This window comes from Vicugna pacos, chromosome 32 (assembly GCF_048564905.1).
Source record: "Vicugna pacos chromosome 32, VicPac4, whole genome shotgun sequence".
Classification (NCBI taxonomy): Eukaryota; Metazoa; Chordata; class Mammalia; order Artiodactyla; family Camelidae; genus Vicugna; species Vicugna pacos.
Window position 1 is genome coordinate 13,661,826 of NC_133018.1, and position 15,221 is coordinate 13,677,046.

Below are 15,221 nucleotides of genomic sequence, written 5' to 3' on the forward strand. Positions count from 1 at the left end.
AGAGCGTGGGGCTGTGCAGCCGGTCCCGTCCTGATCAAGGGCCACAGGGCACACCCAGCCTGATCGTCGGGAGCCAGTGCGCCAGGCCTTGACCGCCGGCATCCCCGGCACTGTGGGGCGAGCTGGGCGGTCTCCGCAGGCACCTGGCCCAGGCTCAGGGCTCCACGCGTCTTCTCCTTGGGTCTGAATATCTGGTCATGCCACTGAGGGAGCCCCACCACCCAAGTCCCGGCCCCCACAGGGCGAGGAGCGGCTCTTTCTAATTTACTACCTAGGGTTGAGAAGGCAGATAAATTCCCAGCACTTACGCAGGAAAAACAGCAAACGTTTCACCCAAAATAAACCAGAAAGGAAGGGGGGAAAAAATCCCCTTTCAAATCAGCCTTTGAAAACCAACCAGCCACTGCTTGCTCCTCGTCAGCCTCGGGCCCCCAGAGGGCCAGGCCTCGTGCACAGACGTGAGGAACAGACAGGAGCCACATTCTGTAACAAACCCTTTTCTTTTTTATTAGAGATAAAAACAGCAAAGTCCCACATACCGTACCCTGTGAGAAAACGAGGAGTGAGGAGTGTTGACTATTTACAAGAGCTGGAGCAGAGGGGCCCCGCGAGCCCCACAGCCCCGGTCCCCGTGCGGGTTCTCCATGGGGCGGGGCGCTCAGTGGCACAGGGCGATGGTTTCCATGTTAAGGAAGCGGACGTGCATCTTGGTCTCGATGTCTATCCCCTGCCAGATCTGGAAGGGACAGAGCAGCGTGGGCGGCCGTCCCCTCCCCCACCCTCTTCTGTCACCGACTGAGATGCTCCCACGGGTGACAGTGGAGCACTGTGTTTCAAGACTGTGAGCAATGTGTGGAAGAGAAACTTCTATCTGCCTTTTTGTTGGTTAATTGGGCTCTGACATTTGGATTCTTTCTGGATTGTCACGGCAAGTTATTATTAAGTACTGAATCCAAGCTCTTAGCTGAAGTCTTTGAATCCCACCCACCACGTCAGGCTCTGTGATTTTCATGCAGATTCCTCAACCTCCTTTGCACCAGTAAAATGTCGAGACCACCACCCCTGCCGCCCACGCACAGGATGTTGTGGGGGCTCCAGTGGAGTCACCCACAGAAGCAGTCTCTGAACTATCAGGGGCTGTGCGGTTGTCAGGTTTCACTAAGCCATCAGCATTAATTAAAAGGTGACAACCTATATAGGTCTTTAGAACCTCCTAGGGACGGGGCAGGAGGTCACTGTGTTCTAGACGGACAAGCTCAGGCCCAGAGAAGGGAATTTCTACCAAAGACCACGCCCGTCGCCACATACCTGGTACTAGCACTGCCATCATGGCCCATCCTGGCCAGGGCCCTGGGCATTCAGGCTCCCAGACCCTGCCCGCCACACCACGAAGCCCTAGCGCGCCTAGGACTGTGCTCGCCTGCTCCTCGGCTGCTCAGAGCCCAGGAGGACCACGGGTGGAGAGATGGCGGGAAGGATGAGAAGAGGAGCAGAGGGATGTAGAGGGTGGTGACTTGTCACTGTCTCCCCGCTTATGTAGCAACTTCAGGCTCTCAAGCTATCACCCTCAACATCTCCAGGGACAGCCACAAGGCCAGGGAAAAGCAGAGCCCTCTGGCCACCCAAGCCACAGGGAGGACTTAGCACATTTCTTGCCACTGTCACATGCCCAGGGTCCCAGGTCCCCCAGTGCTTTCCCTGTTAGGTGGACAAGACATTCCCAGAAAAAGATACCTGGATGGCTGGGCGGGTTTCTGCCAAGTGCCAGGTGGCAAGAGGGTGACAGTGGAGTGCAGAGAATGGGAGGGGCCAGCTAGTCAGGAAAAGCCTCCAAGGTCACGGACTTGGGAGCACTAGAGGCATGGCCAGGGGCGGGGGCCAGCCTCCTGGGGAGGAAGCTTGGTTTCTTGGGCCAAAAAAGGAACTCATCCTGTCTTCCGGCTTACAGCAGCAACCCCGCCTCCCTGGCCTCCCTGGCCTCCCTGGCCTCCTGACTCCTCATTCTGGTTCCTGCTAGCGTGTATCACATTCCCGGAGAGCAGCCCTTGACACAAGCCAAGATGACCTGCGGCACAAATGTCAATTCTGGCTTCGCCTGCTCTGCCCGCCCCGCCCAGCCCTGGGGTGGGGTGCATCTGAGGGAGGAGGGATCCTGCCCACCCCCGGCCCAGCAGTCCCTCCAGTCTTCCCCTCGGGCCTGGGCCTGTGCGCCTGCCCCCTTCCTCTTGCTATGACTGGCCATGGTGGTGGTGCAGACTTCGGGGGAGTGCCCAGTGGAGCTGCACCATGGCTCCCTGGGGCTGGGGCCACCTGAGTCCCCGGCCTTGCCCCGGACACAGGCCTGTTTCCCCCAGGGCCACTGGGGAGGTGGGGGTTGGCAGCTGGACCAGGAGCCCCTGGGTGTCGTTCCCATGACTTCCCATCTTCCTCACCTCCTGGAAAGGGCTAGGGGACTCTGCTGTTGGGACGCTCTGTGCCGAAGCGTGGGCAGGGCATGGGGGCTCCACTTCCTGCCACGGGGACCTGCCTTTCAGGGCAGCGAGAGGCCCCAGTTCCCTGCGGGGAGGCATGTCTGTAGCAGTGAAGGCTGGGCGAAGGCGGAACATGCACTAGCCGGGGTGGGGGTGGGGGGCAGCTGGGCAGACAGCACTGTCTACCAGCCCCAGTTAAGGGCACTGCAGGGGCAGAACCGCATGCAGTCAGCACCAGTGTGTGCTTCTGAAAAGAGCTAGTCTCTTATAGGCATAGAACACTCCAGAACCCCGGTTCCAACCGTCAACAGGGATGCTTCTGAGAAGGGGGACCAGGGACACAGAGGAGACAGGTGGAGTTGTCCTGGTAAGCCCTTTTGTACTTGCTAAGTTATTTTGACTGTCTGTGACTATCATCACTTTCAATGGAAATTATTAAAACCAGTCTAAATTGTTTTAAAGGCCACACCCAGGCTTGACCTCTTTCCACGGAGATGCCCATCTCCTGACCAGCAGGGTCCCCCTCACACCCGCAGTGCAGCCCACATGCCAACCCCCACCGCCGGGTACCCACCTTCAGGAAGTCATCGAAGGTGATCCCCTCATACACCTGATCAGGTTCCTGGGGACAGAGCACAGAGGCTGTGAGTGGCTTCTGCCCAGAGACTCCATCCCTCCCCCGACCTCCCCCCTCCCCAGTACAGATGGTTGGGGCTGGTTAGCAAAATTACGAGAACACGGAAAACGTTCTGCACTGTTCACCTCCAGCTTGAGGCCAGTCACCCTGAACTCCAACGTCCCCTGCCCTGGCTTGTTGGTGGGATGGAGGGCTTTTTGGGCTCAGCAGGGCCCCACCCATGCCCCTCGGGGAGGACAGGGTGGAGGAGGGTGGAAAAGGAAGGGGGATGGGCACAGAGGCAGGTCCCTCCTCCCAGCACCGCCACCTCCAGCCACTTCCCAGAAGCACAGCCACCAACAGACACCTCCTACCATTCCTTGGTCCTGTCTCATCAAACCAGTCTTACCAAGACCAGCTCTAGGCTAATCTGCGTTCCAGACCACTGGGGAGAGGGCCAAGGGAATAAAGGTTTGGCCTGTGTGCTCGCCCTGATAATGTCTCGCCCCAGAGCCTCTCACCTGCCGAGTCCCTGGTGGTGCCAGTCTCTGCACACACAGGGACGCATGAGGTAAGTGGGGCTCCTGCTCCTCATGCTGTGACTCTCACGACTAAGTCCCCAAAACCCTCACCCCTGCCTGCACGCCCTTTATGACAGAGAAACCCGAGCTGACACCCCACTGTCCATCGATACAAGCCCAGCCAAATAAATCATGGTCATCTGGGCTGTGGATTCCCACACACCACGAAGAATGGGTCGATCTAGGTGTGCCGATACGGAAAGGCCCCAGGACACGTATACAGTGGAAAGAAACAAATGAGGAGTGGAAACGCGTCTGCAGATTCTTCCCTACACTACTAACCAGACGCCACCACCTGCGAGGTGGATGTGAGGGGTCAGCGTGGGGCAGCGGAAGCCGCAGCAGTTCAATTCCATTTCATATGAACCTAAACTCAAAGACACACATGTACACGTTGGTATATGTCAGGAAAAGCCCGACGGAGGGCAGTTCTCTTTAGGGAGAAGGATGAGGGCTGATGGCAGAAAGGCAGTGACAGATGCCGTTGTTTCTGCACCTCTGAAACCCGCTCCCACATGCATGTGAGGGAGCATCGGCAGGCACCCGCCGAGCGTTTGCTACGTGCGCTTTACAAATGTTACTACTAACATCAACCGATGCAAACCTCACAGCGGCCCCCAGAGCTGTTCTGTTCTGAATCCCATTTTGGATATGCTGCTTAATTTTGTGAAAAACACCAATTCTTGGAAGGCCTGGGCCAGCCCTGTCCTTAGGGCTCCCCACTCTTCCTGCCCACGGGCAGAGATGGAAGTGGCTGCCCCCTGTCTGCCGGCAGCCCCCAGTTCCCAGGGCGGCCGAGGAGAGCTAATTACAGACAAGAACCCCCTGGCCCGAGGGTGGGCACCCAGTAGAAGTATGGCGGACAGAAGGGCTGGGCAGAGGGGAAGCTCCCCAGGCCAAAACCTCAGCAAAGCTGTCCCACCCTCAAGCCACAAGAAGGGTTTCCAGAGAAGGCGCTGGAAAGAGATCACTGCCCCAGTCAGTAGCCTACAAGTCCATCAAGTCCATTAACGTGTGGTGATGAATTGTGCGTCTTCCGAGGGCGTCGGCAGCAGAAGGCTAAGTGTCCTCCGAGGCCGGACAGTACCGAACAGCCGTGGCCACCCCTCGCTCTGCATCTCTGCCCGCACACAGCTCGTCCGTGTCCATCTGGCCAAGGTGACATGTTTTAAGAGCACACAGAGGCTCCGTACGTAAACAGAGGCACACATAGTGAGCGGGTCACACACCCAGGACGCCGGCACGAGCTCTTGAAATGCCTCTGCTTCTGAGGTTGTGCAGATTTTATGCAGCTCAGCGGCCACCAGCTGCCAACCATTTTACTACAGCAAATTAAGAAAACTGTCGCCACTTGACACTGGAGTGGGACAGGGAGCAATTCAAAGAAAAAAACTGCAATTTAATCAAATGGGAGTCTGGCTCGGGCAACCCGGCAGGGATCCCTGAGCTCCCCGCCGCCCATGTCACCGGCCCTTTCTGCGGCAGTTAATTTGCTGAGTGGGGTGGTTTCACCAAAGCCGAAGTCTCCCCGGAGCCCCTGAAGCCCACAGGTAAAATACAGGCCAATAAAGTGGCCGCAGCCCCTGCCCACAGGGGCCTGCTGTCTCCTGATGACAGGGCTGGGCACAATCAGCAGGTTCCAGCACGAGAACACCCCCTCACCCAGGGCTGGGGCAACCCCACAGCCACAGAAAAGACATAGAAGCGCGAAGGGGATGCCTGAGGGGGTCACCCGAAACATCAGGGGACAAAGTCCATAGAGATGGTCACCGGTTGCCTGCCTGGCCCCTAGGGGCTCAGAGCCCCGTGTCAGGGGCTAGCTGGGCTGCACTGGGCCCTACAAGAGTCCACTGAATGCAGCCAAGGTCACTGCCCCCGAACTCCAGAAAATTCTTTAAGTCCCTGAGCCTTGGGCTTCCCACCAGTAAAACAAGGCTACAACTCTATGAAGGATGCACGTGAGGCTCCCAGCATGGTGTCTGCACATGCTCTGTGGTCGCCCGACAGGGTGGGAGTGTTGGGGGGTGCCTGGCTGCCTGGAGCCTGCTGGGGCGGTACCTCCCAGGGCCCCCACCCGACAATAGCACCATCTGAGCTCATACAAATCGCGTTATACCCCTTCCCTGGCCATTCGTTACCGCACCCTCTGCTTCAACGGCTCTGTCCTGGGGGTGACTCTGCCCCCCCTCCACCATCAGGGACATTAGGCCATCTCTGGAGACATTTCTGGTTGTCACTAGAAGGTGTGTGTGACTGGCATCTAGAGGACAGAGGCCAGGAACACTGCTCAACACCCCAACGCCCCCAGGACGGCCTCACATGTCAACAGTGCCAGGGGGAGACGCCCACGCTCAATCACTTGACTTCACCCCAGGCCTGACAGCACGGCTCTGAGAAACCACCCGGCCACTTCTACACCCGTGGGACCGTGACAAGCCTCAGATGTGTACAGCAGTGGTCCAGCTCATGCTCACACGGTCCTGCCTACCTTCCACCCCCATCACGGCTCGAGTGCAGGCCCCCACCTGGGCCACAGTGGCAGCCTCAAAAGTGCCTCCCTCCTCCTGTCTCGGCCAGATCCTCTCCTCTCCTCTGGGGCCCAGCTGGGCCTCCCATCCTCCTCAAGGCACAAGTCCCGATGGCCGAGCCCTGCCCTCTGGTTCATCCACACCCCACGGCTCCCAGCTCCTCACTGGACCCCAGATCAGGGAGCTCCCTGCTAAGCCTGCCCTCCAGGCCACAAAGCCCCTCATTACTAGACAAATCCATGAGAGGGAGACCCTGCTGTCCACCCACCCGGCCTGGAGCTATGCCAGGGGCTACCCATGGGCCTGGGCAGGTTACACAGCTGGGTCTACGGCCCCCAAAGCCCAGCCGCCCCTGCCTGGCACGGCCCTCTGGGGGTGGGACCTCCAGTGGGTCTCCTGGGGGAACAGGAAAACAGTGAGAGGCCTCTGAGCACTGCTTTGTGCCAGGCCTGTTGGTCTCTGCCCTCCAGGGCCTTCCAGAAACACAGACTGTAACCAGGGCACCCAGGGCAGGCCGGGTCAGCAGGGGGAGGTGGGGATCTGGGGGTCGCGGCCCCGGGAGCCCTCACCATCTGGCCCACGCAGACGCTGGCTGCCTCCATCATGGCCCCGTCGGCGATGGAGCGCGCTGACTCCTTCTCGATGTGGGGGTTTCCCGAGAGCAGCTCCTCCACCACCTGCCGGGCGGGGCAGAGAGACTGTGACCTCGGGCCTCCGTCCAGGCCGCAGGGTGGGGAGGCGCCGGGGCCCTGGCGGGCGCGGGAGCACACTTTACATTTCGGTACTCTTCCAGGGTGATGCGGCCGTCGCTGTCCGAGTCGTACATGTGGAACAGAACTGGGGTGGAAGAGGGGCTGAGTCAGGTGAGGTTGAGGGGAGCCCTGGATCCCCCGCCCCCCAACCTTCCCCCACCTCCAACTGAGCAAAAGACCCTCATAATGCAACCTCAGTGCCAAAACCATAGGGGCCGAGGGCAGGAGCCACGTGGCCAGACTGACCACTTCTTCAGAGGTGACCTTGGGCAAGCGACCTAACTTCTCTGAGCCTCGGTGTCCCCATCTGTAAGATGGGGTAACGACATGTCTACCGCATGGTGCTGCAAGGTGAGCGAGGCTGGAGCCCGGGACACTGTGAGTGCAGATGACGTGACAGTCTCATAACATGAAGCCGTATCAGTGTTATTTCAAAGTGTCATTCCCTACAGACCCAAGAGGCCGGCTGTCACCACAGGCCCGTGGCAGGTCGTGGACCTCGCTGCCTACAACCTGGCCCATGGCTGATCTGGGCCGGCCCCTGATGGCACGAGAGGCACTGGCGCCTCCTCTGGTTATTTCACGCTTAGTGACATCACATGGTTCCTCTACTGACATTGCTCAGCATCCCGCAGCCCAACAGAGCTACGAGGTGACGGGGAGGTGACCTCTCCACCCCCGGCTGAGCCTCCAGGAGCCTCCAGCTCACAAGGTCCTTGGCCCTGGCATTTATCCAGCCCTGCACTGTGCGAACATCTCCCTTCATCCTCACACGACCCCGTGAGCCCAGGGCTGCCCTGAGCCCAGCTCACAGGAGGTAAGGCATCTGCCCACAGCCTCCCCATTAAGGGAGGGGCAGAGATTTGAACCGGAGTCTGTCCCATTCCACAGCCCCCATGAATGACCCCTGACCTGTCCCTTGGAACAATCTGGAAGCTGGGTAGACACCAGGCACCACCCCCCTGCCCCCAACAGCTCACTACACAACCCGAGCTAAGTATAGCCCAGCCCTGTGTTTACATTCCCTGCAGACATGGCCGCCTTGGGACGGGTGAAGGAGTCATGGGAAAGTGCACGGCGGCGGGGCAGGGGGAGGTGGGATGCAGGCCACTCTGGTCCATGACTAAACTTGCTCAGAAGCCCAGGGCCAGCGGAGGCTCCTCTGGGACAGACGGTCCCCATGGAGGCCACCCAGTGAAGCTGTGTATGGTGGCGGGGGATGGGCCAGGGAGGCGGAGAAAGGAACTTCTCCAGCATCCCTTACTGCCTGGGTGATCTCATCCAGCCTCAGAACCACCCGTGTCCACAGCTCTCATCCCCACCACCAGGTCCAAGGTCACCCGGCTGCTTAGTGTTGGGACCAGGACTGATGGCTCTTTTCCCATCACCCACACACCCCTTCTAGTCCCAAAAAACCACCAGCTGCTGGGTCAAGTGTGCCCTGGGGAGGGGACCCAGGACACCCACATCGCAGCTTCTCTTTCCGGCAGAGCTGCACCTGCTCCTCGTCCATGGCGATGTCGATGGGCCGGAAGTAGGACATAATGGTCAGGAAGTCCTCGAAGTTGATCTCATCGGCCAGGCCGCTGGACCCCTTGCGCAGGTTCCTGCGGGAACAACGAGGGGGTGTCAGAGATGCATCAAGAACGGACTCTTGTCCTTTCGCTGCCAACAGCTCTCGAGAACCCAGCCCTTCCGGGCACATGCACCACCTACAATGGCTGTCCCAGCCTTGGATTCTGTTTCCCAGCAACCTATTCAGGGGAAAACCGGGGCCCCCAGAGGGTTTAGTCTGGCCCCGCGCTGCCCTCTCCCAAGAACTCATTGGCTGGGGGGCTGCGACGGGGGTACACAGTCAACAGCTACTGGGAAGCTGGGAAGGAGGGCTGCCCAGGTGTGCTTCAATGCACAGAGCCGGCCCTCACACACGGGACACCGAGGCAGTAATTCACCAAGGTACACCTCTAGACTCTCCTTTAGATCAGGGGCCAGCAGCCTGCAGCTGGGGGGCCAAATCCCACCTGCCACGTATGGCCCATGAGCTAAGAAAGGTTTTTATGTTTTTATACAGTTGAAAAAAATGTTTGAAAAGAATTAAAAAAAAAAAAGAATCGTACCTCATGGCAAGTGGAATCTACATGAAATTCAAATTTCAGCCTCCATAAATAAAGTTTTATTGGCACACAGCCAGGCCCATTCATTTACATATGTGGCTGTGTTCAAGCTAGGAAGACAGAGTTGAGCAGTTGTGACGGAGACCATGCGGCCCACAAAGCCTAAAATATTTACTCTCTGGCCTTTTAGAGAAAAAGTTTGCCAATTCCTGCTCTCTCTCGGCTGTCTGAAACTCCAGCACAGTGATCAGTTGCAGGCAGCTCTGAGATCATCTGTTTCCTACCAGAGAGCCAAGTTCACCTGTGGCTGCAGGTTTTCTAATAGGTCAGGGCAGGTCTGAGGTTGTCCATATGCAGGTGCTTTTCTGAAGGGGCAGCGCCCCCCAAGCTGGGTCTGCCCCATGCCTAGCACACGGGGGGGACTCAGCCAGTGTGTGAGTGCATCAAGAGGCCATCGGGCACAGGTCCTGGCGGAGAAGAGTTTTGAGAAAACAACCTGGAGACGACTCCCACCAAACATGGGCTCCTGACCCATCGCTGCCGAACCCCCTTCACTGACCGACTCCTGCAGGGCCAGGTTGCCAGCGGGCTGACCCGCTGAGGGCTCCCCCTGTCCTCACTGTGCATCCTCGCACAAAGATAGCCCCGGGCTGGCCCGGGGTGACTCACAGTCAAGTGCTAGTGCTTCTCAAATGCACCTGGGTCCCACCTGGGGTCAGGACCACACATTCGCGGGTCTCTCGAAAGGGGTCCACCTTCTCCCTTTCGAATACCGCCCCTGAAGTGTGCAGCACACTTCACAGTTTAGAAATCTCACTGCTCCCAATCTGATTTTCCAGAAAGAGGTGGCTCCCAAGCCTGGAACGGGGAAGGCGGGTTGTGAAACAAATCAGAGAGATGAGGCGAGATCGTCCCTGGACTGAGGAAGCCTAGACTTTGAACATTTTTCTCCATCTTCCCTGAAAGCTTCTGTCTTACAAAGGTTTCCCACTGCTCCTCCGGACAGACGTTCAATAATCTGAGTTCTTGCTGTTAGGGGCACAGACCAAACTTACAGGGAGTAAAAATAGCCCTGGGATTTTCCAGACTCCTCTGAGGTACTTTTTGCTGCTGGGTTGCACGTCCTTCTCAAGGAGCTCAGACTGTAGTGAGAGGGATGAAGATGAGCTCAGAGGGGACACGTGACAGGTCTAGGGGCAGGGAGGCCACGTCTGTGTCCTTTTCAGGGCAAGTCGAGACCAGGCTGCTTCAGCGTCAGGATCCAATTCAGGGGCGAGGGGTCCCTTCCCCTCCTAGTGTCCCTGGTGGGGGGAGCGGTCCACACGGGCCCACATCATGGGCTTTAAAGGCAACGAGAGTGCAGAGGCCGAGGAAACCCAGACATAGCACCTGGAGCCAGACCTACCTGCTCTCCACTCTATTTCCAAAACAGGGCACCCAAGGCCAAGGTTGGCGGATGGAAGAATGGGGGCTACATCCAAATCTGCAGCCCAGCACGAGAGCATTGATTTACAGCAGTGTTTTTGCTTCCTTAACTCCATGACCCAGTAAGGAACAGAGCTCTTGGAGGTGGGGCGGACCCCACCCAAACTGCCCTCTAGGACTGGCCTTTTTGGCTTTTCCGATCACTGTCCGGTCCCCAAATCGTCTTAGGAAGCAAGGCAGATACTGCTATTTCTTGAAAGGAAGATCTCATCTCCAGCCCCTCCCTCCCCTCCTTGTCAGCACTTACAGGGCGAGATGTGGAGGGTGCGAGCGCTCTGAGCTGTTCTGGGTCTGGACGGGAAGCCGTTCCTTAACCCGCCCCTCCTTGGTGACTTCTGGGCTGCCTGACTCACCTGGCGCCTCCCTTTCTCCTCACCGTGTCTCTAAGCAGCTGCCCAAGGCTGAGACCCCAGGACCCACGGGGGGAGGCCATGCCCTCTGCCCTCCCGCATCACCTTCTGATGGCAACTCCCCACAGCAGGTGCCTCGCAAACTGTCCGTGCTGCAGACCAGGAGGCTCTCGCTCCCTCCCCATCACATCCAGTCAGTCACCAGTTTCACTCCTGAGCTTTGCAAAATGGACATCAGACTCTGTGGCTCCCCTGCTCGATGCCCTTTGGAAGCTCCTCCAGCTCTCGGAGGGACCCTCCAAGTCCCCACCTGGTCTCCCAGGCCTGAGAAGTCTGGTCTCAGCCGCCCAGCCCAGCCCACACCACCCCTTCCCCCTCCCCTCCTCAGGGGCCTGGGGGCTTGTTTCAACATCCACCTTCTGGACACTCAACATCCTGATCGACTGAGGCCTCTTCCCCCATTCCTCAGAGGGCTCTGTGCCTGCACCTGCCCTCAGCAGCTCTGTCCTAACTTCAGAGGCTCCAAGTAGAGGGGTCTCTCCTGCCCTTGACTGCGGACTGTGGACTCAGGTTTCAGCTCCGGTCCTGCCCACACCCCGATCCCTCGGCAGAGGCTGCACTCATGGCCACACCTGAATTCCACCCTAAGAGCTAAAAACACAACTCCTGGATCTGTTGCCGGCTCCCACAGGTGACCACCGAGGGCAGATTTGTTTTAAGAAATAATTACATATAGTGAAAGGTACAGATCTCACGTTTGGACCAACGTGTGCACCTGTGAAACCTGCCCCCCAGTTAGGAGACTAGAGGCTCCCCCCGTGCCCCTCTCCAGTCTGACCAAGCTCCCTCCTAGGGTGGCAGTGAGGACGGGAGGACCAGGCCTGCCAGGCCCTTGGCCCCAGGTGGGCTCCACAGGCTGGGGGAAGCGGGGTTCCCCAGTACCTCCAGGGCCGGCATCCTCTCCACGCCCAGAACCCTGGGAAACGCCAGTCCCTCCAGCCCCACCCATAGAAGGCTGGGTCTCCGCCAACGTCACACCTGGCCAAGTGTGCATCCAGTGTTTTGGAAACAAGCCTCGTAGACACATATAAGCCGGCACACGAACACACAAACACACATGCATGCACATATACCCCCTTCTCACATCAGGTGCCCACGAGGCTCTGGTCACTCTTCACGGTCTTCCTGGGAGGCCTCCAACCCAGACAGCGAGGTTCTCACCCACCCAGGCACCTCCCAGCTCTGCTACCTCTTAGCCCCTCCCCCTTCTGCTCTGCCTCCTGCCCTCCAGGCCTCCCTCTGAGATTCCGAAGGCAGAACCAGGATGAAAAAGGAGAGAGGGGCACTGGATCCCATCACTGATCTGTCACTGACTGTGTGACTTCAAAGATTCCCCCTTTGGCAAATGTTACAATTTGCTGTAAAGATTCCTCTGGTACAGACTCTCTTACCCCCACCCCTAGACCCGACCTACTTCGGTCCTGTTATCCCCTCCCAGGTGTCTCAAAGCTGCCCACCGCAACCCTCCACTCAGGAGCCCTGGCTCCAGCCTGGCGGACCCTGGCTTCCGTCCCCATCTGTAAGATGCAAACCAGGTTCATGCTCTGCACCCATCTTAAAGCCCATCAGCACCCCACTGCTGCTCCGAGGTTGAAGTCAAGACCCCTCTTGCTGATTTAAGAGCTGCACAATGCAGTCCTGTCCACCCGACACCTCTCTGTGCTGCAGCCAGGCCTCCTCTCTGCCACTCACAGTCCTATACTCTGTGCCACAGGGCCTTTGCACATGCAGTTCTGTTCTCTCTCTGCTTTGCCTAGTTGACTCTCGGGCACTCTTTCCTCAGGGCTCGTCCTGTGGGCCCTGGAGGAAGGCCTCTGCATTTTCTGGGGCAGCCTGAGGAACCCCTAACCCTACCCCATGAACAGATGAGGCTCAGAGTCTTGCCTGGGGCCCCACAGCTGTGGCAGAACCAGAGCTGGGCAATTCAGGCTCACACAACTTGAAACCTCTCCGGGAAGTCCCTACCCATTACATGGCCTCAGCAGGCCCTATCCCCTCCTACCTCTTTCCTCTTTCTGCCAGTGCTCTCTGTTTCTTAGTGATCTCTGCAGACACAGGGTGTCAGGCCTGGGGCCCTGGTGTATTTGTCCACAGGCTGCTGCAGCCTGGGGAGGGTGTGCCCACCTTCTACCTCTCAACCAAGCCTCAGACACATGATCTCCATCCAGTCACGTGAGTCTTTCAACTCCGACCACACGGGGACGTCTGGGGCCATAAACTCTGGTCTCCGCCTCAGCTCTGGGACCCTGTCCATGGTGCTGCCTTCTCTGCCTCAGTTTCTCCATCTATAAGCCAGAGTGATGAGCCCAATGACAGCTACCCCAGATCTTCAACAAGCACCGTCTCAGCGCAGCCTCAGAGCGACCATGCGAGTCAGGTGCTATCATTACCTCCATTCTGTATATGAGGGAACTGAACAGCCTCCAAGAAGCCCCCAGTGACCCCTGCCTCCTGGTATGCATGCACCTGTACAGTGCCCCCTCCAAGTGTGGGGTGACCTAGTGACTCACTTCTGATGAAGAGAATATAGCATAGGTTACTTGCAAGATTAAGTTATCAAAAGATGGTGTCTTCCATCCCAGATGCCCGATCTCTCTCCCTCTCTCTCACTGGAACATCTAACTGGGGGAAGCCAGCTGCCACAAGTGGTAGCCCTAGGGACCAGTCCATGAGACGCCTCCAGCCATGTGAGTGAGCTCGGAGGCAAAGCCTCCCCCAGTGGAGCCTTCAAGTGACTGCAGCCCCAGCTGACCCACCCTGAGACCAAGAACCCAGATCCCTGATGCATAGAAATAGTGAGCTAATAAACATGCATTGTTTTAAACTGCTAAGTTTGGGGGGTGATTTGTTACACAGCTATAGCTAACTAATACAGAGGCCTAGAGGGACTGAGTGAGCTGTTTCAAGTCACCCAGCTACGAGTCCAGGCCTGCCAGACCTCAGACCTGTGCTTGTAGCTCCTACCCAACCCAGCCCCCTCTTCTCTGCGTCAGCTTAAGGGGCTGTTCTGAGCACACAATTAATGCTAGAACTTACCAAGGCAAAATGCCCCCGCAGAGAACAAAGCCACCCACCATCAGCGGTGCCAGAAGGGCCCACCTGTTGTCGAAGAAGGCACGGACGATTTTGGATCGGATCGGGTTGAGCTCCAGGTCAGGAACGTTGTTGAAGTTCTCCTTGCTTTGTTCCAAGGAGGAGAGGCACCGGGGAAAAAAATGAGAAAAGAAAGTGATGTCAGAGGGCGTGTTCATCGCTTATCAACTGTGATTTTTATCCTGAGCAGGTCCCACAAGAACAGAGTTGAGAGAGAAGACTGGAGTGTTCTGCGTTGATCTGCCTCCTTGTCTGAACTTCAGGCTGGTGGGAGCAGGGAGGGTCTTTGTGAATCTGATAAAGGTCCTGGACATCCACCCACCCCACCCAGGAAGACACAGCAACACAAGATCAGCACCCCATTCCAAGGAGTCAGAGGTCCCCCAAAGCCCGTCGCAGACCCCAGGTAGGGAAGCCCCACATTGGCCCTCCTGGAATTGGAGCAGCAGGATGCTGGCTTGGAGACCTGGAAGGCAGTCTGGCAGGTCCTCAACGGGTGAAACGTGGAGTTACCATGTGACCCAGCAACTCCACTCCCAGGTATATACCTGGGTATATACCCCAGAGAAATGGAAACATCCATCCACATAAAAACTTGTCCGTGAATGTTCAGAGCAGGATTCCTCCTAACAGCCATAAAGTACAACCATCTCAAGTGTCTACCAACAGGTAACTGGATAAACATGATCTACTCATACGATGGAATATTATTTAGCTGTAAAAAGAAATGAACTATGGACGCATGCTACAACACGAGCAGACCTTGGGGACACGATGCTAAGTGAAAGAAGCCAGACACAAAAAGCCGCATAATGTATGATTTCATTTATATGAAATGTTTGAGATAAGTAAATTCACAGAGACTGAAAGGAGATAACTGGTTGCCAGAGGCTGGGGGTTGGGAGCGATGGAGAATGGTGGCTAAATTCTTTGGGGGATGATGAAAATGCTGTGAAACTGATCACGGCGATGGATGCATAACTCTATATAAACACACCAGAAGCCATTGCATTGCACATTTAGTGGGTGAGTGTAAGGTATGTGAACTATGTTTCAGTAAAGCTGTTAAAAAAAAGAGATGTTTGCCTGAGAGGGTGAATTTCAAACCCTACCCGCCCTGTTGCCGGCCACAGGTGTCGCTGGGTCCTGGAGGCTGCGGGTTTGCAGGCGA

At 57.3% G+C, this 15,221-nt stretch overlaps 1 protein-coding gene across 3 annotated transcripts in view; it reads right to left on the reverse strand.

The window, feature by feature from the left end:
• Positions 1 to 481: 481 nt before the first annotated feature.
• Positions 482 to 15,221, reverse strand: part of TESC (tescalcin) — a 45,215-nt gene continuing 30,475 nt past the window's right edge. Inside the window, exons 3-9 of one of the 3 annotated variants that reach the window (XR_012066262.1) lie at positions 14,057 to 14,137; positions 8,416 to 8,555; positions 6,972 to 7,033; positions 6,766 to 6,873; positions 3,951 to 4,035; positions 3,046 to 3,093; positions 650 to 736 (exon numbers count right to left, since the gene is read on the reverse strand). Coding sequence is in view for 2 of the 3 variants with exons in the window: in XM_006204788.4 (XP_006204850.1) it covers positions 659 to 736; positions 3,046 to 3,093; positions 6,766 to 6,873; positions 6,972 to 7,033; positions 8,416 to 8,555; positions 14,057 to 14,137 (517 nt within the window). In the remaining variant the exon portion in view is untranslated. Of the gene's footprint in view, positions 737 to 3,045; positions 3,094 to 3,950; positions 4,036 to 6,765; positions 6,874 to 6,971; positions 7,034 to 8,415; positions 8,556 to 14,056; positions 14,138 to 15,221 lie in introns of all 3 variants that reach the window. The other 2 variants (XM_072953096.1, XM_006204788.4) reach the window with 2 other exon arrangements.